This window comes from Mustela nigripes, chromosome 11 (assembly GCF_022355385.1).
Source record: "Mustela nigripes isolate SB6536 chromosome 11, MUSNIG.SB6536, whole genome shotgun sequence".
In the NCBI taxonomy this organism is placed as follows: Eukaryota; Metazoa; Chordata; class Mammalia; order Carnivora; family Mustelidae; genus Mustela; species Mustela nigripes.
Genome location: NC_081567.1, coordinates 9,192,876 through 9,215,642, shown reverse-complemented (window position 1 = coordinate 9,215,642; position 22,767 = coordinate 9,192,876). Strand labels below are relative to the sequence as shown.

Genomic DNA, 22,767 nt, shown 5'->3' with positions numbered 1-22,767 from the left:
AAAAAGAACAAGTGCCTACAAGACAATAACAAAAGATCTTACTCCATTTACTGGAGTCCTAGGACAGGAAAAAGATTGTGATACACAAAGAATACTTGAGGAAATGATTGCTGGAAAGATCCTAAATTTGGCAAAGGACATAAACCTACCAATTCAAGAATCTGAGCAAACCCTAAATGGATAAACCCCAATAAATCAACACCCAGACACATCAAATGTCTGAAAATAAAAGACAAAGAAAAAATCTTGAAAGTGGATGGAGGGAAAATACAGGGGAAGAACAATTCAAAGGATGAGAAATTTCTCATCAGAAACCATGAGGAGAGAAAGAAGTGGCAAACATTTTTTTTAAGTGCTGCAAGAAAAGAACTGATGATGCATAATTCTATATCCAGTGAATGAAGGTGGAATAAAGACACTATGAGATAAAGGAAAATAAAATGATCTGCCACTGTCAGAACTGCTCTAAAAGAAGGGGGTGGGCAGCCTGACTGGCTCTGGCTGTAGGGCATGCAACTCTTGATCCTAGGGCTGGGAGTTTGAGCCCTATGTTAGGTGTAGAGATTACTTAGAAACAAAATCTTAAAACAAAACAAAACAAAAAGGATGTGATCAAGGAAAAGTTCTTTAAATGGAAAGGAAATAACAAACTGGAAACACCAGGAATGAAGGAAAAAAGCACTTTTTAGTGTAATATCTAGGTGAATGTAATCTCTTGAATTTTTAAAGTTATGTTTGATAGATGAAAGCAAAATTATGACATCATCTCATGAGGTTCTTAATGTATGCAGAGATAATATTCAAGACTACAATCTCATAAAGAAAGGGAAAGGGATGTAAAGGTGGTAAAGTTTCTACATTCCACATGAACTGCTAAAAAGATTAATACTACTAAATTATCATAAGTGTGTATAATATAACCTCTATAGCAAACACCAAAAATCTATAAAATGAGAGCTACATTAAAAGTCTAGAAATATTAAAGTGGCATACTAAAAAATGTTCAAGTCCTGTCCCACAATAGGGCAAGAAAAGGGAGAGAGGTACAAAAGAAACAGAGGGAACAAAGAGAAAACAAGTAAAATTGAAGACTTAAATCCTAACCAATCAAAATTTTTATTAAATGTAAACTGTCTAAATAGACCCGTTTGAAAAAATGGATTGTCAGGGTGCCTGGATGGTTTGGTCTGTTAGGAGTCTGACCCTTGATTTCGGCTCAGGTCATGATCTCAGGGTCATCGTGAGATCAAACCCAGTGTTAGGTTCTGTGCTGAGCATGGGGCCTACTTGAGATTCTTGCTCTTTCTCTCCCTCTCCCCCTCCCTGTCCCACATGCTCACGCTTTCTCTAAATAAATAAATAAATAAAGATTGTCAAATTTAAAAACAAAAGAAAACACTATGTCACACAAAATGGCAGAGTAGGAAGCTCTTCACCAAAGCAACCATTGAGCTGGGAAAAGTGATTACAGTCGACTATTTTGGAGCTCTGGAACCTAACCAAAAACTTTCAGCCCCCACAGAAATCTTTACAAAATAAAGGGAGAGGCTGCTGATTTTTCACAAGTGAGCAGCATGTGAAAGAAAACCAGCCAACATCCCCCATTCCTCAGACAGACATGCCGCCACTCTATGGACAGCAGCCTGCAGTCCTGAGGAAGTTGGCTGATGCCAGGACAGGCAGTGGAAATCCTGTCCTTCATAAATTTAGGGTCACACATTTAGGACAGTCTGATGGATCCCTGAGGACCAGGATGGATGCTTCAGTTAGATCCCTCAGCAGCAAACAGCTTCCCACGGGGGCATCTATCTTATTTGAAGAGACAGAATCCCCTTTCCCTGCTTCCCAGTTTAGAGTCAGGCACTTAGGGACATCTATGTCAGGTTACTTACTCACTGTAGAGTAAATGAAACAGACGCTTCAGGGGTCATACAAAAACAAAGGTACACACTTTGAAAAATCTGTTGGAAAGGTAACACCCAATTCCTGCCCCCGACAAGCAAGAAATTAGCAATGCCTGATGACTAAGAAAATCACCTTTGGAGACATTGAGAACGTACAATCATCCACCAAAAATTATAAAACACACCAAGAAACAGCAAAGTATGGCCCCTCCACAGGGAAAAAAAAAAAAAAAAAAAGAATCTGACGGAAACCAGGCCCCAAGGAAGCCCAGACATCGCGCTTCCTAAAGGCGACCTGGAAGCCAACCATCGCTCCCGAGTTCCCGTGAGCTCTGGAAACCACAGACAAAGAACTAAAGGCGATCAGAAAACAACAGATGAAGAAAACGAGAGTATCTATGAGAAAAAAGAATCATGCAAAGGAACCAGAAAGAAACTGTGGACTTGGGGCGCCTGGGTGGCTCAGTGGGTTAAGCCTCTGCCTTCAGCTCAGGTCATGATCTGAGGATCCTGGGATCGAGCCTTGCATCGGGCTCTCTGCTCAGCAGGGAGTCTGCTTCCCCCTCTCTCTCTCTGCCTGCCTCTCTGTCTACTTGTGATCTCTGTCTGTCAAATAAATAAATAAAATCTTAAAAAAAGAAAAGAAAAGAAAAGAAAAGAAACTGTGGACTGGAAAGTCGGTTAAATGTCAAGCTCGGGAGAGGGACCCAGCAGCAGATCTGAGGAGTAAGAGAAAAGATGAGCGAACTTGAAGATCGGTCCTTTGAAATGATCGGGTCTGAGGACAAGAAAGCTGAAGGAAGAGACGGAACAAGCCCGAAAAACCCGCGGGAGGGCCACAGGAGCGCAGAGGGCGGGGTGACACGGGGACCGCTGTCGAGGACCTGGCCCCTCCCTAGAACGAAGAGGCACACCCGACAGCTCCGCGCCGGAGCGGCGGTCGCGAATTCGGTCGGTGAACACACCGGAAGTGGACGACCGGGCGAGGACGCGAGTACCCCGAGTTCGGATTCAGACAGTCTGCGATAACGCATCGCGGCCCAGAGAGCGGCCCCGCAACGACATAAAACGCGGTCCCAGAGCTTCCAAGGCACGTCCTGTTTGCCGAGGGCACTCAGGAGCCCGGTCACCGGGGAGAGGGGACAGCGGACCACCGCCTGCTAAAAGAGGGCCAAGAACAGAACCCTGAAGAGAGACCTAGAGGTGGGCTGAGGAGCAGAAAGCAGGGGGGAGCGGCAAGCAGAAGTGGCCTCTAGGAGCCCACGGGGGCACAGGAATGAGTGGCCGGCGTGACGGTTAAACAGCAAACGCGGCGGACCCCCTAGGCGCCAAACTGCCTTTCCATTATGACGTGCCCCGCCGAACCCAGGCCACCTCAGCCGGGTGGGAAGCGCCGGCGGCCGGCCCGGAAGCGAGCTTCGAGGGCGCGCGTGGAAGGGGCTCACCTGACTGCGCACCTCGAGCGGGTGGCCCAGCCGGGGCCCCAGCCAGCGGCCAGCCCAGGCGGCTGCGGCCCAGAAGGCCCCGTCGTACTCCAGCCTCCTCAGCCTCCCGGGACAGCCCGCCCCCGAGCAGGGCGAAAGCCGCGTGCTCCCGCCATGCACCGCGCGCGCGCGCGCGCGCGTCTTGCGTCACTGCGGACGACTCCCGCGAGAGCCGGCCTGGGGAGCCGGTTGCCAGGCAACCGGGCTCGGTTGCTTACTCCGCGCAGTGGGTTTCGGGAGTCTTGGTACTGGGCGGGAAGAGGCTGTGGTGAGGTTCCCGCCCTTGGTCTTCCCCTTGCAGACGTGCGGAATCCAATTCGATGAATCTTTCCTGCAGGACGGGGTGATCTACTCAGTTCCAGGAACCCACGTCCCCTAGGGCACCGGTTGCCTCCAAGGCCGTGACCGAGAGCCCAAATACCTGCCTCAGCCCTGCCTGCCCTTTGCGGGTGCGGGATCTTTCTGGGATCTGCAGGATCTTCCCCCGCCGGAAACTGAGCACCTGTCCGTAGCTGGACCTTTCTCAGGGTCCAGTCGTTGGGTGTTCGTTTTGTTCCCTTGTAAACCGCCCCCCACAGACCTCTGTGAAGACTGCCTGGACAACGGCACATTTACACTGAAGCCAGACCTAACGGGCACTTTTTTTTTTTTTTTTTTTAAACAGTTGGTAAGGGGTGTTTCCCACGCCCTCACCCCCAGCCCCCAATCATTCTGTCCCAAGGTCTGGCTAAAACTGAGCCGCTACCACCCGTTCTACCAGTCTCAGCGTTAAAGAGAAGCCCTTTCTGGGGGCGGGGTGTGCCAAACTCTGGAATTCCTCTCTCTTACCCCAGACTGATTTTGTCACCTCTCTCGCTCCTTCATTTTATTGGGCATAGTTCACATTCCTCCCAATTCTACAAAAACACTTTTCATCCTCATTCCAACCTGCAGGTCTTTCTGGCTCTAACCAGCAGCTCTCTGGCTGCTTTTCCTTCCCCCCAGGAGCTCGGCTCTCATGACCCATCACTTCTGTTCTCCCTTCAGCGAGATTTCTCTTTGCCCTTTTGGCCAGTCTCCATCCGATGTGAAACCAGGCTGTGTCTCTTCTCCAGTCTGGCTGATGCTAAACATCGCTGGTGAAAAACGAAGAACCGTGCCATCCTTCCTCCATAAATGCATGTTTTCTAAAAAGCGCTGGGCTCCGACTGACAGCAGACTGGAAATTGTTTATCCATTCTGTGAGCTTGCTGTCATATGAGCTACAGCCTTTACCCCAAACTTCCTACAGTCTGCCACAAACGTGCTACTCAATCCCATTCTACTTCTAGTAAATAATTTCACCTACATCTATTTGCTCTGGAGCAAGGGAGGTATCCCAACCCTCCCTCTGGGGCTGCCAGAAACTGCAGGAGAGTTTCCCTCCACCATTTTGTGTTTTTAGTGATGGAAGACCTAAGGAAGCAGTTAAACCTGAGTGGTTTTATTAGTATTTTTGAGAGAGAGAGAGAGAGAGTACAAGTGGGGGTGGAGCACAGGGAGAGGGACAAGCAGACTCTGCACTGAGCAGAGCCTGACACAGAGCCTGACTTGGGGCTTGATGCCATGACCCCGAGATCATGACCTGAGCCAAAACCAAAAGTCAGATGCTGAACCTACTGAGGCATTCGGGTGCCCCAAACCCGAGTGTGTTTATGCTAGGTTTGATGACGAGTGCAAAGTCACAGGAAAATGTCATCGGTTGAAGGAAATTGTGAGCTGAGTGCAGTAAACTTGGGTAATCTGTTGATTCTTCTTGGCATCTCTCACACGGAGATAAGGATGTTCCTTGCCTCCAGGATAAGGAGGGTACCTCTCACATGGTCTGCTTCAGAGGAAGGTCAGAAAGTCCTTCCTGTACCTGCCATTTCTTAATTTCCCTCAACTTCAAATATTCAATATGCCAAAGTGCCATATTGAATATCAGCTTGTTCCAAACCCTGTCAAAAGAAAACAGTCCTGATAAAAATGAAATTTCCTTTGTTTCCTGTCCCCACCGCACCCCCTCCCTTTTTTCCTAGAAGCAACTACTACCATAAATTTTATATCTGTATACACTTATATATATATGTGTATATATATATATATATACACATATATATATATGTGTATACAGATATAAAATACAGATAATATATATATAATATCTCCAAAAAACATGTTGAGTGTTTAGATATCCCCTAATTTTCTCACTGGCTTATAACTCCATCTGTCATACACTGTTGCATAGAGACAGAAACAGATCCGAGGGGTTGGGGAGAGGGGCGAGTAGGGAGTGACTGCTAATAAGAGGTTTTCTTCTGGGGAGATGAAAATGTTTGGGAACCAGATAGAGGGGGTGGTTGCACGACAGTGTGAATGTCCAAAATGAACGAAATGGTTAATTTTATGTTAATCTTACCTCAATCTAGCAAAAGCAGTAAGAAGGCACGGAAAGGTTTTAAGAAGGGAGGGTGACAAGAACAGATGTCACTTCAGGAATGATGATTACTCTAGCTGCAGAATGAGAATCGTTTGGCAGGGGCAGAGCTGGGTAGGTGGGAGACAGAGAAGTCTATCGAGGTTATTTAGATGAGACCTGATAGCTAGTGTCACACCACACCTCTGCTTACGATCCCCACCATAAAGTCTCCGATCTTTCCAATGGCTCTTGCGACCTTCTAGGATTTGGCACTGAGTTTGGCCACCCTCTGTCAGCACAGACATCTGTCACGATCAGTGTTCCAACGTCTCTCACAATGCCTTTAGCTTTGCCTGGAGTATTTTCCCCCTCTCCCTCCCCGACTGCCAACTTTTTTTTTAGAGCTCTTAAACATTTTCTAATACATTTTTTATAGTGAGCAGGGGGAAGAGCAGAAGTAAAGGGACAAGCAGACTCTGCGCTGAGGGCAGAGCCTGACATGGGGCTCGATCCCAGGACCCTGAAAGCACGACCTGAGCCAAAGTCAAGTGCTTAACTGCCTGAACCGCCCAGCTGCCCCTGCCCCAATGCCAACTTTTACATATTCTTCAGGTTTCGGCTTAAATGTCATTTGCTGATGGGAGCTTCCCCTGACCTGCTCGAACGTACTAGCTCCCTTGCTGTGTCCTCCTCTTCATACCTTTTGGGTTCTACATCCCACCGGTTCCGTGCCAGCTGCTCCAACTCGACTGCAAGCTTCCAGAGGCCAGATGTGTCCCTGGCACTGTATCCCTCATGCCTTTCAATGCGGTGGATGTGAAATAAGAAATTGGAGGAGGAATGAATGAATCCGCATCTCAAGCAGAGTGCTACAGCCTTCCTCTTCGTTCTGCCATGCTTAATCTCTATCTCCTCTTTGTTTTAGCTTTGAAGCATGGTTCTTTCTTAAAAAACACTTCTCTTGATACCATTACCTCCTAAAGCTATTGCCCCATTCCTGTCTTTCCTTTGACTACTGCTGGATTTCTTGAGTGTCCATCTTTTTCACATGTATACTCCAGTTTCTAATGCATCTATCTTCCTTCCAAGATTGGAAGGTCCTTAAAGGAGGGACCAGCTCTTATTTTTCTCCCTCTACAGTCTCTTGCATACAATAGGAACTCCGCAATTCTTGCTGAGTTGACAGAATTCGAGAGAACATGCCTGTTGTAATATTGGTCATTTTCAACCACATAGGAATTGAATGCAATTTAGTTTTCAAATTTTATTTCAAATGTTGGTCTTGTAGGGGACAGTCTGTCCACTCATCAGTGGTTCTTCAGATGGAACAGGCTCACCCTTGCATTCTGCTGCGGGGAACGGAAAACCCCAGCTGCAGGCAAGTGGTCCCCATTTCTGTATTTATCCGGATCATCTTCCCGTCAGGTAGTCCTTCTCTCCTTACTTGGTGACTCATTTGGGCAATTCTCCTGCTTATCCTCCCTGGGCTTTCCCCACCTCCCTCCCTCCCTTGGATGTGCCCTTGGCTTCATGCACCAGCAGCACGAGCTTGCAGAACATGCCGCTGGGGACGTCTCCATGCAGTCTCCATGCATCTAGCCACGCCCATTCATTGGCTCCCCCTGCAGATCCTCTGGTAGCCAGGACTTGCTCTGAATCCCGTTAGGACTGGCAGCTTCTGTCCCTGAGCAGCAACTGTCCCAGTTTTAAGGTGACCTGTTACTTTTGCATCTTGAGGGTGGAGAAAGGTGTATCCATAGCCCGAGATGGCAGATTTAAGCACAGACCTGGGCGTGAAGACTAAGGACAGTGTGGACCACTCTGGCATGTTGTGTTTGATTGTTCCCAAGGACAGGAGTGTACAGGGGATGGAAAGTGACTAAGGAGGGCAAACCAGGTTCTCTATGGGAGCTGTATTCCTGTCTTTAAGACCTACTCCCAAAGGTGCAGAGGTTAAGTGGGATTCGGCAAACACAAGGACACATGCGTAGGCTTTCCACTGGAACCCCGACCCCAAAACCACGTTGAATGTCAGTCAGCACCACTACTCTCCATTGCCAGGTTGAAGTATTTATTTGAAAAATTGAAAACACAGATGCAATGTATTATACAAAGAAAGGTCTTAATATCATAATAAAAGTATTGTTGGAAGGGAAGAAAAGCCAGTGGCTACCTGCCCTGGGAAGGTAGGCACTCGGTGAAAAATGAAATCCATTTCTAGGAACTATTCTAATGGAAAATTGGGGGAAGAGGTTAAAAAACAGAACAGAAGAAAAACAAACCCAACCTATCCCTGCGAACCTAAATGTGAGAGTTTGTTATAAGTTACCAGCAAGATTTATCGGAACCCCCTTGGTTTGTCCCTAGTAGTAATCAGCTTTATTTGGGGCCTTCAAACTGAGGTAGTTGAGGGTCACCTGAAAGACATGTCTGGAAAATGGTCTACTCTCAGAATCGGACCCAACGGCATCTAACCCATGATTTCCCATTGCTTTGGCTCCTGGGGGCGAGAGCCTGTGCCACCGCTGTAGGTTGCTGGTCCTGCGTTTGGTCTGACCTTGGGAGGCCAAGGGGTTGGGAGTAGCAGGCAGCCGGCTCGGTTTACTGCGGCGAAGGCTGGCAAGCCCACGGTGGTGGTTGCCTAGGCTACAGATGGCACAGTCTCCGGGGGACCGAGGACAGCGGAGACAGAGCAGAGCCGGTCTGGCTTAAAGGCCAATGCCGGGATCGAAGGCTTTCATTGGTGGGAAGGATTTCCAGAGGCTTGCAAAGGTGGTAGAAGGTAGCGAGAACTTGACTGGTGGCTAAAGACCAGGGTTAGTGGAGCCAGGAGACCCTTCCAGACTAAGGAGCTGGCCGAGAAGTGAGCATTTCCTAGGTGCAAGCTCAGGACCGACCAGCCCCTCTGCGGTGAGAGGCCGAAGCAAACCGATCTGAGGACCAACGACACGCATTGTGACCCCCACGGTACCCGGTTAACCCTGATGTTGACGTGGCAGCTCAAACACTTCCAATGCTCTGGACACTGGATTAGGGACTCAGATTCAGGTGGGACCCTAGGGATCCTGCTGTCCGCGGCAGAACAAGCCGACAATCTAAACTATAGTCTAATTTAAACTCCTCTGACTCAGATATAAAAGAACCCCACAAAAGGCAGGTCTTTTCTATTTTTTTTTTTCTTATTATGTACACACATATCCTTACTCTAGGGATATTAGAGCAACTGTATTACAAAATTAAATAAGGGATACGGCTGTCTTTTGATCTCTTGTCAGTCCTAAGCCATTCTTTTGTTGTTCTGCCTTGCTGTGTGACCCAATTACACGGATCCACGGGACTTCAGTCATTCATGAAGCTCAGTGGTGACTTTAAAAGGCTGTGATGTTCATTTTTAGCCTGAGGAGGTCATCCCCGTTTGAATCAAGTATTTCACACCAAGTATAAACACCCTCGTTTTTTTTTTAGAAAAGCCAAGGAAGGACAATTGGATTTTGGCTAGAAGACGGGCCAGCTCCTAAGGCGAGTGAGGACAAACGTAACTGTGCCACATCTGAAGGATACTTCTGGTGCTTTCTTCCCTGTCTTACTATTCCGGCTAAGTCCACCAAGGTTTTAACAATCACTGTGGCTTCTTTTTGGAAGAAGCGTTATTTGGAGCATCCCAGAGTGGCCTGATACAGCAGATTTTTTTCACCATGGGTAATTCAGAGCACGGCAGTTCGGCCGAGATTCTGGAAGGGAGGACCAGTCCGCTGTGGAAATGCCGATCCACTCTGAGAACACACCGACTGGCTTCATTGGTACAACTGGGCCAGGGGCACCCCCCCACACACACTTCTTCTGAGCCTCGGATGGAAAAACGCTGAGCGCAAAGAAGTACTAAGTGTAAGACGGCTCATTTGCTGTTGACCCCTCTTTATTGGCCCAATGTGGAGATCGCCTGTCTGAGTCTCGGAATCCGAGCTAACGGGAGACTGGTTTTTGAGTGCCCTACTTAGCAAATGCACAGAGAGGGAGGGGTGGGAGGTGGGGGAAGGATTGATTCACAGTGATCAAACAGGAACCTCGCCACCGGTCATGTAGCAACACTTAGCAATGTTCCTTTGGGACAGGTCCTGGGAAGTGCTTGTTGGCTTCTACCTAAGAGTTGCTACAGATAAGGAAGGAAGACACTGTCCGAGATCGGAAGGTCACTTAAATGCTGGGGTCTGTCTGTCTGGAGGTGGACGAGTGCGGTCAGGCTGTCCACCTCTGGGAAGTTGTTAATGCGTCTTCTGTCCTCATCCTGTCTGGGCAGCACAGGCCCAGGTCGTGTGGCGGGAAGGGCTCGGAGTCAGTGGTCCCCCTTTTCTCGGTTTCCCTGACCCAGGTGGTCTGAGGAACCCGCTGGCCTCAGGGTCCAGGCCGGTAACAGACTGGGAAGCATGTTGGCCTGCTGTCTGATTCTTGAAAACCAGTGGCCTGGGGCAGCCATGCAGCCCCGCCATCACCACACCTCAAATCCTGATTGCTCAAAGCGTCTCCCTGGAGGCTGCTGCCAGAGCGGAACGGAGGTTAGTAATAAATATTAAAGGTACCAAACCAAGCACAGGGTTCTTTGCTGCCGGGAGCAAGTTTGCCTGATCTTCTGGCAGAAGTCTGCCTGATCTTCCCTTGGGTAGAACGTGGAACTATCTTCTTCAGGTTCAAGAGGATGTCCAGGCGGCCAGCTGGAAAAGCCCTCACGCAACTCCCTCTCAGGGTCCCGCCTGGGTCTAAGGGAGCTGGCACGGAAGACTCTTTCCAGGGGAAACAAGTGTGGCTACTCTCACCAGCACGCTCAAAGCACGGGATAAGGTTTTTCAGTCTGGTCACCAAAAGTTCCCAAAGCAGGGGTCTCCTGAGGCCTGGGCCGCATGCACACTCCTTCCTTTCCTGCTTTCTTCACCCCTGTCACCTGGGAAGGAGGGCAGAGGCTTCTCTGGGCTCTCTCGCCTGAGGGAGGCTCTCCTTCTGCCTCTGGAGGAAGAGTGTGGCCCAGCAGTGGTGCCCACCCTAGGCAGTGGGCTCGTCTGACCCAGACTCGCTCAGCGGGACACTCAGCACGGAGGCTGGCGTGGAGCACCAAGGTGAAGCCTGAGCAGCACCATTGCTGTTAACTGCTGTTGGTAGGGGCCCCCGATGGCTCCGAGCGCCAGAGGTGCTCCCTTGGGGAGAGGTGGCTCTACGAGGGAACACCGGAAGAAGAAATCCCCCAAAAAAAGGAAAAAAAAAAAAAGAAAATCCCAACCAACCACCGTAAGAAGCAGCGGGGAACCCATGGGACTGCCAAGAGAGGGGACAGTTGTCTTGGCGTGCTTGGCCGGGACGCTCCTGCTGTTCTGTCGGCACAGATGTAGGGCGGCGTCCTGGCTTGGAGCCCCGCCAGCCCTCTGACGCTCATGAGTTGGTGCAGATGGTGAAACAGAAAAGGCTGAGGAGAAAACAGAGAAGAAAGGGCGTGAGGCGGCCCCCCACCAGGGATCTCAGAAACAGCCAGCCCCTTGGACGAGGACGCTGGGCGTCTAGGGGTCCAACCGCAGGCAGGGCAGGGACGCAGGTCCTCTCTGTGAGGGGTGGCCCTGGTCCACCACTCCTCTGTGGAAGGCCACTGGGGTCCTGGGCACTGGACAACGAGGGTGGTGTGGCTGCCACCAGGACCCCCCACCCCGACTCCGAGGCTTAGGCCATGGCTGGGGAATAACACACACACAGATGGGCTACAAGATTTACACTCGGACGTGTGGGGCGTTGGCGTGGCTCTATTCTTTTCCGGCGACCGGTTCGTGCAATGCAGGTGGAGACGCTTCTGTTCCTGAAAGACAAGGATAATTTTTTTTTTAAGATTTTATTTATTTGACAGAGAATTTGATCACAAGTAGGCAAGAGAGGCAGGCAGAGAGAGAGAGAAGCAGGCTCCCCACTGAGCAGAGAGCCCGACGCAGGGCTCGATCCCAGGACCCTGAGATCATGACCTGAACCGAAGGCTGAGGCTTAACCCACTGAGCCACCCAGGCGCCCCTGACAATGATAATTTTTGCTTCCTAGCCCCGTACATGTGTGTGCACACATTTCAGCCACAAAAACAGCCACCACGTTGGGCTCCCCAATACCTCACGCTCATAACCATCTATTCTGAGTTACGCGTCCGGGAACGACCAGTAGGCATCTGTGGTTGGCTCCCAGAGTCCGTCAAGACAACAAGGACAGGCAGTCCTGGTCGTGATCGAGTAGGCCACTTTGGGCACGTGGAAAAGCAGCAGACTGGGTGATAACGCCTCTCTGGGCCACTTCTAGCCCCTGACCCTTTCTCTCACGGGCCATTGTTCCTCACTGCTGGCTCCAGTCAGTCAGACTTGCAGTCCCCTTGGCTTTTCACTCACCGCCATCCGTTTGTTCACTACCCAACTCTACACACGCCAGGCTAAGTGGGCCTGGAAGGGAATGGCGGCGAGTGACGAGTCCACTGGTCAACGTTAAGCTCTTGAGAGGTGACAACAAAAGCTTCCAATTCACCTCAAATTATACCAGTTTTGGGGCTCGAAGGTTGTTTCCAACTGAAGAGAACTCATGCTCTGTGAGTCAAGAGGGGGGAGTCAGCGACCCGAAGGGCGACTCATTCTGTCACGTCTGAGGGCAAGGCCCTCCCTACACGCACCCTCCCCTCACGGCGCCCACGCAGGCCCTCAGAGAGGCCCACCTTCTTCCCAGCCCTCAGCAACACCGGCGAGTTCGTAGTGCTTTTTCCGAAGCTCTCCCAGTTTCTGACGCTCCTTTTGCAGGTCATTCTCCAGCTCTAGCACCCGGACCTGGGGGACGAGTGGAATTTTCTTTTGAGCGGCGACCTGACAACGGTCTCCCTTTGACTTAATCCCTCCCCTCCCCTGATGTCGTCCATCCTCTCCCATTCACCCGTCCATCCCAGTGGCTCTGCCGTGTCCTCATGGGGACCCTCTCCTAGGGGTGATGCGTTAGAGCCCCAGCACCTGAATGGGAGTAGGGCTCATCTCACGCCCCACTGAAATCAGCTCCGACATCTAGCCTATCTGTGTGGCGGGTTCCCAACCAGTGTACCTTCTGCTTCAGTCCCGCTCTCCTGGAAATCCAGGCAAGAGCCAAGCTCAGATGCTTCTGGTATCTCCGTGGGGCTGTTACAACTTAGGGTTATCATCATACAGGAAAGAGCAGTCCTACCAAGGAAGAGGCTGGTTCCTGGCTATCCCTACTCCTCATTAATTCATTTTACTGATTATTTATTAATTCAAGAAATGTCTGCTGAGCACCCATTATGTACCCTGGGCTCTGTGGTAGGTCGGGGAGACATGGTAGTGCACAGACAGACAAGGTCCCTGCTTCCCTTGCGGGGGGAGACACAAAGTCATGGACAAGAGCAGATCAGACTATAAGGAACTTGACACAGGGTCATGTGATAAAGGCCAAGGGTGATCAACAAATGCTATTCAGGCAGATGGGTACGGGAAGAACAGAAAGCAGCCCATGTGGCTGATGCATGAGAGTGGGCTAGGAGTTTGGGGGTTAGCTCTAAGTATGAAAGGGAAGCCACTCAAGGTTTCAAGCAGAGATGTGACATGCTGTCATTTATGCTTCCAAAAATACATAGAACCTGGACAAACAGTGGAAGCAACTGGACCCAGTTAGGTGGTTCCTTTTTTTCTTTTCAAATTTTTTATTATGGAAAAATGTAAAACACATGGAGAGATGGGGATGATCTGGTGACCCCCATCGTGTGCCTTTCCCCGAGTTCCTCCAACCGTCAGCCCAGGGCTGGACCTGGCTCAGCAATGCCCTTTCCTCCTATTCTCTGCCCCCAACTGCCCCGCCACCTGGCCCTGCCATGGGACCACGTGGATCCAAAGCCTCGCATGCATTCTAGTAGTTCCGCAGAGAAACAATGGTGGCTTCGGCTGGGTTAGGGAGATGGAAAAGGCGGGGAAGGTTCAGACTTGGACAGCTGGGAGCTGACAGGACCCGCTGGGGAACTGGATGTAGAAGGGGGAGGGGGAAGGGAAGACCCAAGGACGACTCCTTGGTCTTAGCACCTTAGCACCTTGGTCTTAGGTGTGGCGGGGGTCGGGGGGGGTTCCAGTTACCGAGGCAGAGAAAACAAGGAGCAGGGCAGATCTAGGTGGGAGGGAAACCAGGAGCCCTGGTTTGGACCCATTACGTTGGAGACCTCTCAAGTGGAGAGATCAAGTAGGCAGTTGGACAATCACAGAGCTCAAGGAGAAGATGGAGGCCAGAGAGAAGAATCTGGTACTTACGAGCATATAGACGGAACCTGCAGTCAAGAGGGACTGGAGGACCCCAGTAAACATGGCAGTGTAGACGGCGGGACTCACACCGGACCTCAGACCTTTCAGTATTTGGCCACATGACTTTTCCTAAAAATGCTGCCTGACCCGTAGAGAGACTTTAACAGTCTCCCTCTGGACTTGACCCCAAGACTGGGATCAGTAATTCCAGAACAAGGATATCAGGTCTTTTTTTTTTTTTCAGGATCCCACTGATTCCTGTTCCTCCACATGCCAGAACTTCACAAACAACCAGGAGAAAGGGCATTGCCTTCGATGGGTTCTCAGTGAATTGGTTTTTCTTCTTTAAACCAAGGTCATACACAAATCGTATCAGATTTTTTTTTGAAAATTGCCAAATAAAAAAAAAAACCCAAAACAAAACATAAACGGACTCATAAATAAGGAGAACTGGTGGTGGCCAGAGGAGAAGAGGGTGGGGGACCGGTGGAGGGGATTATTTATCAGATAAGTAAGTCATGGGGACAGACGGTGACTACACTAATCGCGGTGACACTGAGTAATACCCAGAATTGTCAAATCACTACACGTACGCCTGAAAATAATGTAACACTGGATGTCAGCTCTACTTAAAGAAAAAAAAAAAATTCATCCATTGTTAAGACATTAAATGCTAGTTGACATCTGCTAGGAGATCCCCGATGGTAACAGTGAGGGGGACACCAGTCCGAGACCAGTGAGCAAGGGTTACGTTTCCGATCTTAACCCGCCACCTGTCTCCATCTCCACTGTCCCTGGCAAGCGGCATTTATATTCACTCCTAGGCTCCTGGGTCCATCTCTGTTTGTTTCCGCCCCAAGTCTCTCTCCCACTGGCTTCTTTCCATGGGGATAATACTTGGGGTCGGGGTCACCGGGAACTGATCGAGCAGACTCAGAGTGGGGAGTCCTACCTGGGAATCCATCTCCTGGCGTTTGATCTGCGTCAGTGTCATGCTGGAGAAGTCCATGTTGTCTGTAAGGGCGGAGGGAAGGTCTCGTCAGGGGACGCCCCTGGCCGAGAAACAGCCGAGGCCGGCGCTCTGCTGAAATGCTTGGTTTGCTCGTTCCCAAAACACGTGCAAAAGTCACCGATGGATAGACAGGGATGGACAGGCGAGGACTGGACCACCCCTCGCCCCCACCCCCCGCCCCCGTTGTGCCCCACTCAGAGACAACCAGGCCTGGAGAGTCATGCCTTTGCATCCAGAGAAATTGCTAAATGAAAAATCTGCCTTAAGGCCTGTTGCTATGGTGACACAAACAGCACGTGCCTTATGAGAAAGTTGAGCACACGTGCAGAGAAGATGGTCGAGAGAGAATGTGGGGACAGGATTGTGGGAAACAGGGAGCGTGAAGGAATGCTGAATGGGCTGGATACGAAAAGCACTGCTCCGGGGAGGCTACCTGTCTCCTCAATCTGTGATTTGCCCGAAATGGTAGAGGCCACAACGGTGGCGGTGGCCTGGTTCACGCCCCGGGAGGCCTGCTGCAGCTGGGCCAGGTTTGGACTGTCCTTGTCAGCCTTCACCTGCCAGGACCAAGCAGAGTTAGGGTCACACAGCATAGGGCGGCGAGGCCGGAGTCAAATCAGTGGGGCCCAACGGTTCTTGACAAACATAACGGGATCCGCTGCGGTCGCTAATCGACTTCTTCCAGATTGCTGCCTATAGGGGTGCCAGTTGTGGCTCGGTCCATCGAGTGTCCCACTCTTGCCTTTGGCTCAGGTCGTGATCTGACCTGAGATCGAGCCCCACGTCAGGCTCCACGCTCAGCGGGGAGTCTGCTGGAGAAGTCTCTCTTTCTCCCCGTCCCTCTGCCCGTTTCCCACGTGGGCACATGCATGTTCTCGCTCTCTCAAATAAATTAAAAAAAAAAAAAAAAAAAAAAAAAAGATTTTATTTGTCAGAGAGAGACAGTGAGAGAGCACCAGCAGGGGGAGCAGCAGGCTCTCCACTGAGCAGAGAGCCCGATGTGGGCCCCAATCCCAGGACCCTGGGATCATGACCTGAGCCGAAGGCAGAGTCTTCACTGATTGGTGACTGAGCCACCCAGGTGCCCCTAATTTAATCTTTAAAAAATACTCCTATAGGGTCAGCTCCTGCCATATCTCTAATATGCAAAATTACTCCTGGCTTATTTGCTTGAGAGCCTCAGACTCTAGCTTTACTGGTTCATGTGATAAATTGCTCCAGTTGCGGAAATTAATTTGGGACAACATTAAACAAGGATGAGAAGGACGCTCCCCGGGGTACTATACAACTCACAGCCGGATTTCAGTAACAAGCTCTGTCTTACGATTAGTTGGGGGTAATGGTTCGAATCTGGAGGCTCTTCAGGAGAGTCAGACATTGGCTGTGGAACCTCGGAGCTGAGCCAGGGAACCAGCTCATGGCACCAACCTTTTAAGAGCTCCTTTAACGTATTAATTTAAAAAAATTTTAATTTAAATTTAAAAATTTTTAAAAATTTATCTTTATATATTTTATATAGTTTATATATATTTATATATAATTTTATAGATATTTTATATAATTAAAATTTTAAAATTTAAATATTAAATTAAAAATTTAAAATTAATAAATTCATTAATTTACCGATTAATTTAAGTGCTCCTTGAATGCCCTGAGTGCTAATCAGAGGTCAGCATGGCTGGGACCCTCAAAGGCCACTTGTCACAGAAGTCATGAGAGCCAAGAGGAGCCCAGGCAGCGAGCTGGGCAGAGGGGCTCCTTGCTAACTGAGGCAAAGGCTCTCAGAGGAGGGTAGTAGGAGACCCTCGAGAGGCAGAATTTTAACCTGGGACCTCATCTACCTGGATCCTGGACAAGTGATGTTTTCAGGACAGGCACCACGGACCGAGCGTTCTCCAAGCTCGTCGGCCCTTAGGGGGTCCTGTGCGGGTCCTACCTTAGAAGCGGCCACAAGCTGGGCCGTGCTCGCAGCGATTTCATGCGAACACACCATCAGTTCCTCGAACTTCCCTCTGCCTTGCACCACCAGATCGGCTGCATCCCTGGTAGACAGGAAGGGACAAGACAAAGCATGTCATGGACAGCTGCCATCCCTTACGATCGCCACCCCTTGTGATTCCATCTCCAGATCGCGCCCGTCACCCTGGCTACTCAGGGAGCCTAGCCGGCCTGTCGGCCCCACCCCGGCGCAACCCCAGGACACCCAGGCTCCCTTTCAAACTTTCAGTCCTGTTGACTTCCCTACCCACAGCTCTTTTCTAAGGAGCAGACGTTTTCCCCTCGGCTGTGGTCTGGGTTGGGCCGAGGGAGTTGGGAGTGCAGCTGGGAAGCCCTTGGGAGTGACAGACTCTTACACCATGACGGTCGCTCCCCAGCCCACGGCTTTGGAAGCGGAGATGAGTCCTTCCGTCCATCGAGAATTCTTGGCGTAAAACTCTTTCGGGGAGGCTGTGCCCTAAGGAAGTGAAAAGTGATAATGACTAGCTTTTCTCGAGGGCCTCCTATGCCCCAGGTGCTTTTAAGCCCATTACTCCCATTGGGACCTCAAACTAATCCCAAGACGAAAGCATTACCATCCCATTTTACAGATAGGCAAATGAAGACTCAGAAAAGCAAAGATCCTTTTCTCAAGTTCACGCAGGAGATAGGCAGAAGTAAACCCTAGGCGTCTCTAACTCCAATGCCCGTGGCATTTCTCTTGTACCCTATTTCCAGGTTGTATAGATAAGAATCGGAATCTGTTCACACGCACCTAGGACAATGTGATCCAAGAAGAGTCTAACCTTTGCCACGATGTGCCAAGAGAAGAGAGAAACCCAGTGAATAAATGAGGCACATTATGTCTCCTCGGGATTTCAACATGCTCTCACGCTGTGGAAGTGTCTGTTAGTCTTGGAAGCCACAGGCCCTCCTTACTCAGCCCCTCTCGGCACTGATAAAAAGCACCACCACCAAAGCAGAGATGGCTGCCTTCTTTCCGGGATAGTGTTCCGGCTCCAGGATCGCTCCCTGGGCCTCTGCCTCCTGAGCGGGCAGCTGCACGCAGCGTGTGAGAAGGAAACACCAGCAGAGGAGGGAGAAAGCCCAGTGAGCCCTTCGATCACAGCCTGTCTATGAGTAACTGTCCACTGACTCTGCCTCGGGAAGGAGACAAGGCCGCGCCTACAGGCAAAGGTCAGGAACCAGGCCGGCCCTTTCGATCTGCCCCATTTTCCAAAGCTCTCCCTTTCTCTGAGGGCCTAGGCTTGCAATGCACATGGGCTTTCCAGAGCAGGTTCCCACGATGTTGCCCTGGTTAATGCCCAGCAGCTGAAGGCTGAGGCTGACTGCCCCTTGGGGACCCGGCAGCGCCCCAGCTTCTTTCCATGGGCATCTATGCTCAGCTGTGAGAGGCCGTGTGCCCTCAGAGGCGCACACGGAATAAGAAGGCAGCACCCGCGGATTTCGCTGAATGTGGATGAGTGTATCGAGTAGACGTAGCCTCTTGGTGAACCAGGAGTCTGTGAATGATGTCTGCTCCCCCCGTCCAGGGGTCCTCACCCATGCTTACCCGGCCACTCTCCACTATCTCTCTCTGGAGGTCCTTCGAGGCCACGATCAGGACCTGAATAGCTTGCATTAGGCTTGTACAGGAACCAAGGATCCTAGGAGGAAAAAAAATTTAAAAAGTTAGGGACACAAAAAAGAAACTGGGAATAATGAAGGAATCTGTTCTCTTGTTCAGGCCTAAACACAGGCAAACTTGGGGTGGGAAAGGCAGTGGGGAATATACCTTCCCAGAAAGGCACGTGAGTGGGGAGACTCGACTGGGGACAGTTACATGATGATTCTTGGGGTTTCTCTTCCCCTAAAATGCAATGGCGATATTATCCCCAAGAACATCATTATTGACATGTATATGAACTCGGCCGCTGCCTGTTGTGGCTCCTGTTCTAATTCATATAATCCACTGCGGGATATACTCATCCTCAGCACCTAGGTGTCCCCACACGGCTCGGACTGACCTTTCGTTCACCTCCAATTTGACTCCTGTGTCTCCAGCTCGGGATTTGCTGAGCATCTCCTGTTGAAAAGAAGCAGGGTTTCTCAACATGTGGTGGGTACCGGGCATTCACTGGTACCTTGAGACACCTTGTGTCCCGACATCCTGGGGCAGTTGAGAAACTCAAATCCACAAGGCCCCATCCACATCCTGGTGAGTTGGGAAAAGAATCCAGACTTCTGATCTCTTCCGTGGGAAGCAGCCCCGGCAGGCTGACTCTATTGTCCGTGAGTGTCCATCATAAGCTGACGTGTGCACAGAATTCTGAGAGCTGTGGCACCCTGCCAGTGAAGGGCGGCGGGGGTAGGGGGGCAGCCGTTCCCAGGTCCCCCTGGCTGGTACTTGACCAAGGCGAGCAGACTGAGTCTTCCTCCAGGAATGCTCTGGGACCTCTCCAGTGCTACCCACTCAGCTCTTCCCCGGGACAACCATGTCTGCTGACTGCACGGGTGCCCGCCGCAAAGATAAATGTGCATTAAATCCTTTAACTCTTACCACACCCCTCCAAGGCATGTCCTATTACCACTGCCCCATCATGCAGAAACGGAGCTTCGTGGACCGACCTGTCCCCAAGTGACGCCGGATGAACCAACACCAAAGTAGGGGAGGGTCTTCTCACTTTTTAATCCCTGGGGGATCCTGGGGAATTTGGATTTCGGCTGGGCTCAGAGGGGGCCTTGGGAGCCTTCATGAACAAGTCAGAGACATCCAATGGGCAATGTCCCCACAAGGAAGCTGCAAAAGCGTGGCTTTGGGAGACTGCCAGACGCTTCCATACCTCAATTCTGGCCGTAGCAGTTTCGATGGCAGCGGACGTGGCAGCCATCTCCTTGTCCACCAGGTCCCCCAGCTCCTCCTGTTTGATGTCCAGGCCTCTGGGCAGGAGCTCCTGGGAACAGCATCACAAATGCTGCAATGACCCTTTGATCTCTTTGTTCTCCCGTGGCAGAAGGCAGGAGAGGAGGGCCCTATCACATAACACATTTCTGGAATCCACGAAGGGGCCTCCTGTGCAGGCCTTGTCTGGAACTTGCCACTGCGTGAACCCCAGAACCTCACATTCTACTCCCCTCCTTCCAGAAAGCCATCCCTGCCTAAGCCTACAAGGCCACTCAGTTGTAGCTGCTTGGATCCTGCCCCACAGTTGCACAATATATTGTATTTGTGGCTTGGGAGGTATTTTATTTTAAGATTTATTTATGGGGTGTCTGGGTGGTTCAGTTGGTTAAGCATCTGCTTTCAGCTCAGGTCATGATCCCAGGGTCCTGGGATCGAGCCCTGCATCGGGCTCTCTGCTCAGCAGGGAGCCTGCTTCCTCCTCTCTCTCTGCCTGCTTGTGATCTGTCAAATAAATAAATAAATAAAATCTTAAAAAAAAAAAAAACAAAAAACCCCACCTATAATGTTAAGTACATATGTTTTGATATTTACTTATTTTAAAGACTTTATTTATTTAATAGTTAAGCAGACTCCACACTGACTGCAGAACCTGACTTGGGGTTCAATCTCATGACCCTCAGATCATGACCTGAGTTGAAACCAAGAGTCAGATGCTAATTAACCCACTGAGCCACCCAGGCACCCTGTTGTGGTTTTTAATTAAAAGGAATCCTACTGTACGCATTTTCCTAGAACTGCTCATTCCCTCAGTAGTCCATGTGTGGGAATCACCCTATAATGTGGTAATTCTATCCCCAGGGAAACTCTTACATCAGGAGATAGGCCCCAGAGTGACCATACAGCACATCTGTGATAGCCCCAAACTGGAAAGAACCCAAGCGTCCATCAACAATAGACCTATAGATTTACACATCTATCATAGATGTGTAAATAAATATGAACAGATACTACATCAGAGAAGTAGAACTTGAGAGGTAATCGTGCGACGGAATGCTACAGAGCAGTGAAAATGAGCACATCTGCATGGAAGAAACTCAAACACAGAATGCTGGAAAAAGCACGTGTGGATAAAAGTCTGTAACACACAGAACTAAAAATGTTACTTAGCGGGGAAAAGGACATCACTTTTCTATTATCTTCACCTGAAACCCCGATTAAACATTCTATATCTAACTTCTACACTCCAGCTCATAAAATCCGGTCCATAGTCTATGATAATTCCTTTGGTTCTATCATCCGGTTTACTAATTCTTTCTTCAGCTTTGTTTTAACCTGCTGTTGGATCTGTATACTAAGTCGTGACTTTCAATGATGTAGTTTTCATTTCTAGAAGTTTGGTGGTTGTTTTTCAAATATATCTGGTTACTTTTGAAAATATCTTACTCCTCTGCCACCCTTAATACCTTTTAAAAAATTCTTTAATATACTGGACGCATTTATGGTGAACTTACATGCCTTGGGACTTTATCTTTGAAAGTTCCTTGGGATTTAGAGTCAAAGTATACACCTTCAGAGACCATTTGGATCTGTGTCTGCCAGATACCTGGGCCCCTAACTACCTGACTACTTTAATTTTCCGTTTGGTCTTTTCCAGGCCATACAGGTAGTAGAATTGGACCCTGAAACCACCAATAGATGGTTGTAGTTAGAAATTCCCTAGGTGGCCATATTGCCTCCTTTCCCCGCCTCCATAACCAAGGTTGAGACAGGATCTCTCCAGTAGAGTTCACTCAGGATGTGACCTTTCCAAGTTCTGTTTTGGGAAGGAAGTCTCTGCATTCCAAACTTTGACCCTACTTGGGTCTAGGTTTTATTTCTGACTGTCCTCTGTATGTGTGGCCCATTAAAATCCAAGCTCTAGGCCAAGAGATGGAAAACACACTAGCTCCTGCATCCTTTTGGTTTCTGATTCTGAGAATTCCCTTAGTTTTCAGTCAATTCAGATTCAATTGTCATTTTTTTCTCCCCAAATTTTATTAAGCATTTTCCACGTCCTGTCCTGGGATGAGCTTCTAAACATCTGGTCAGTCCTATTGCCAGAAAGGAAACCTGCCCAGGATCTCCCTCTCACACTTTGCTTTGTAAAATTAACTTCTATCCCCATCTCATAGTCTCTTACACACTTTGCGTGTGTGTACGGAGATTCAGTTCTGCACGGCCCTGGAGACGATGCTCTATATCTCCAGCAAAAGGAGTAACGCTCCCTAGGCCACCATCAGCAATTTATTTAACACTAAAATACCACCAGGATCACGTCGTTCCGGTGAAAGAAAGGTTAGCAATTCACCGTTATCCGTAGTCTTCCTTCATGATTCCCTACCTCGTTGCCCACTTCTCCCCAGTATGAACCTTCCTCCCTATCTGATCTTTTTATGGGCTTTGCCAGATATCATGCCAGGGACCAAGGGGACACCGTGAAAAAGGCATGGGCTCTGTCTTTAAGGACTCATGGGGGAAAGAGACAGGTAGGCAGGTACACTGTAGCGCTAGCCACCAACACCGCAAGGTATAGGTGATGGGTGAGAGGGACCCAGGAAGATGAATAAGGGCCAGACTGTGACAGTCCTTGGGCATCACGTTACATCATTTGACTTTGGTTATCAAATGAAGAATCATAATCAGATCTCTGTTTTTGGAAGAGATCAGAGAAAGAAGAGGCCAGAGGCAGAAAAACTAATCAGAAGGCTATTAAAAGAGTTCAGATGAGGGAGGATG

The 22,767-nt window shown here is 49.7% G+C and overlaps 1 protein-coding gene across 2 annotated transcripts in view; it reads right to left on the bottom strand.

Moving 5' to 3' along the window:
* Window positions 1-7,861: 7,861 nt before the first annotated feature.
* The window catches only part of HIP1 (huntingtin interacting protein 1), a 139,839-nt gene continuing 124,933 nt past the window's right edge, over window positions 7,862-22,767 (bottom strand). For both annotated transcript variants that reach the window (XM_059414668.1, XM_059414669.1), the window contains exons 23-32: window positions 19,931-20,041; window positions 19,115-19,173; window positions 18,661-18,754; window positions 17,465-17,565; window positions 17,047-17,152; window positions 15,544-15,667; window positions 15,051-15,112; window positions 12,526-12,634; window positions 11,559-11,640; window positions 7,862-11,259 (exon numbers count right to left, since the gene is read on the bottom strand). In XM_059414668.1, coding sequence (XP_059270651.1) covers window positions 11,588-11,640; window positions 12,526-12,634; window positions 15,051-15,112; window positions 15,544-15,667; window positions 17,047-17,152; window positions 17,465-17,565; window positions 18,661-18,754; window positions 19,115-19,173; window positions 19,931-20,041 — 819 coding nt within the window. In that variant the 3' untranslated portion in view covers window positions 7,862-11,259; window positions 11,559-11,587. The remainder of the gene's footprint in view (window positions 11,260-11,558; window positions 11,641-12,525; window positions 12,635-15,050; window positions 15,113-15,543; window positions 15,668-17,046; window positions 17,153-17,464; window positions 17,566-18,660; window positions 18,755-19,114; window positions 19,174-19,930; window positions 20,042-22,767) is intronic.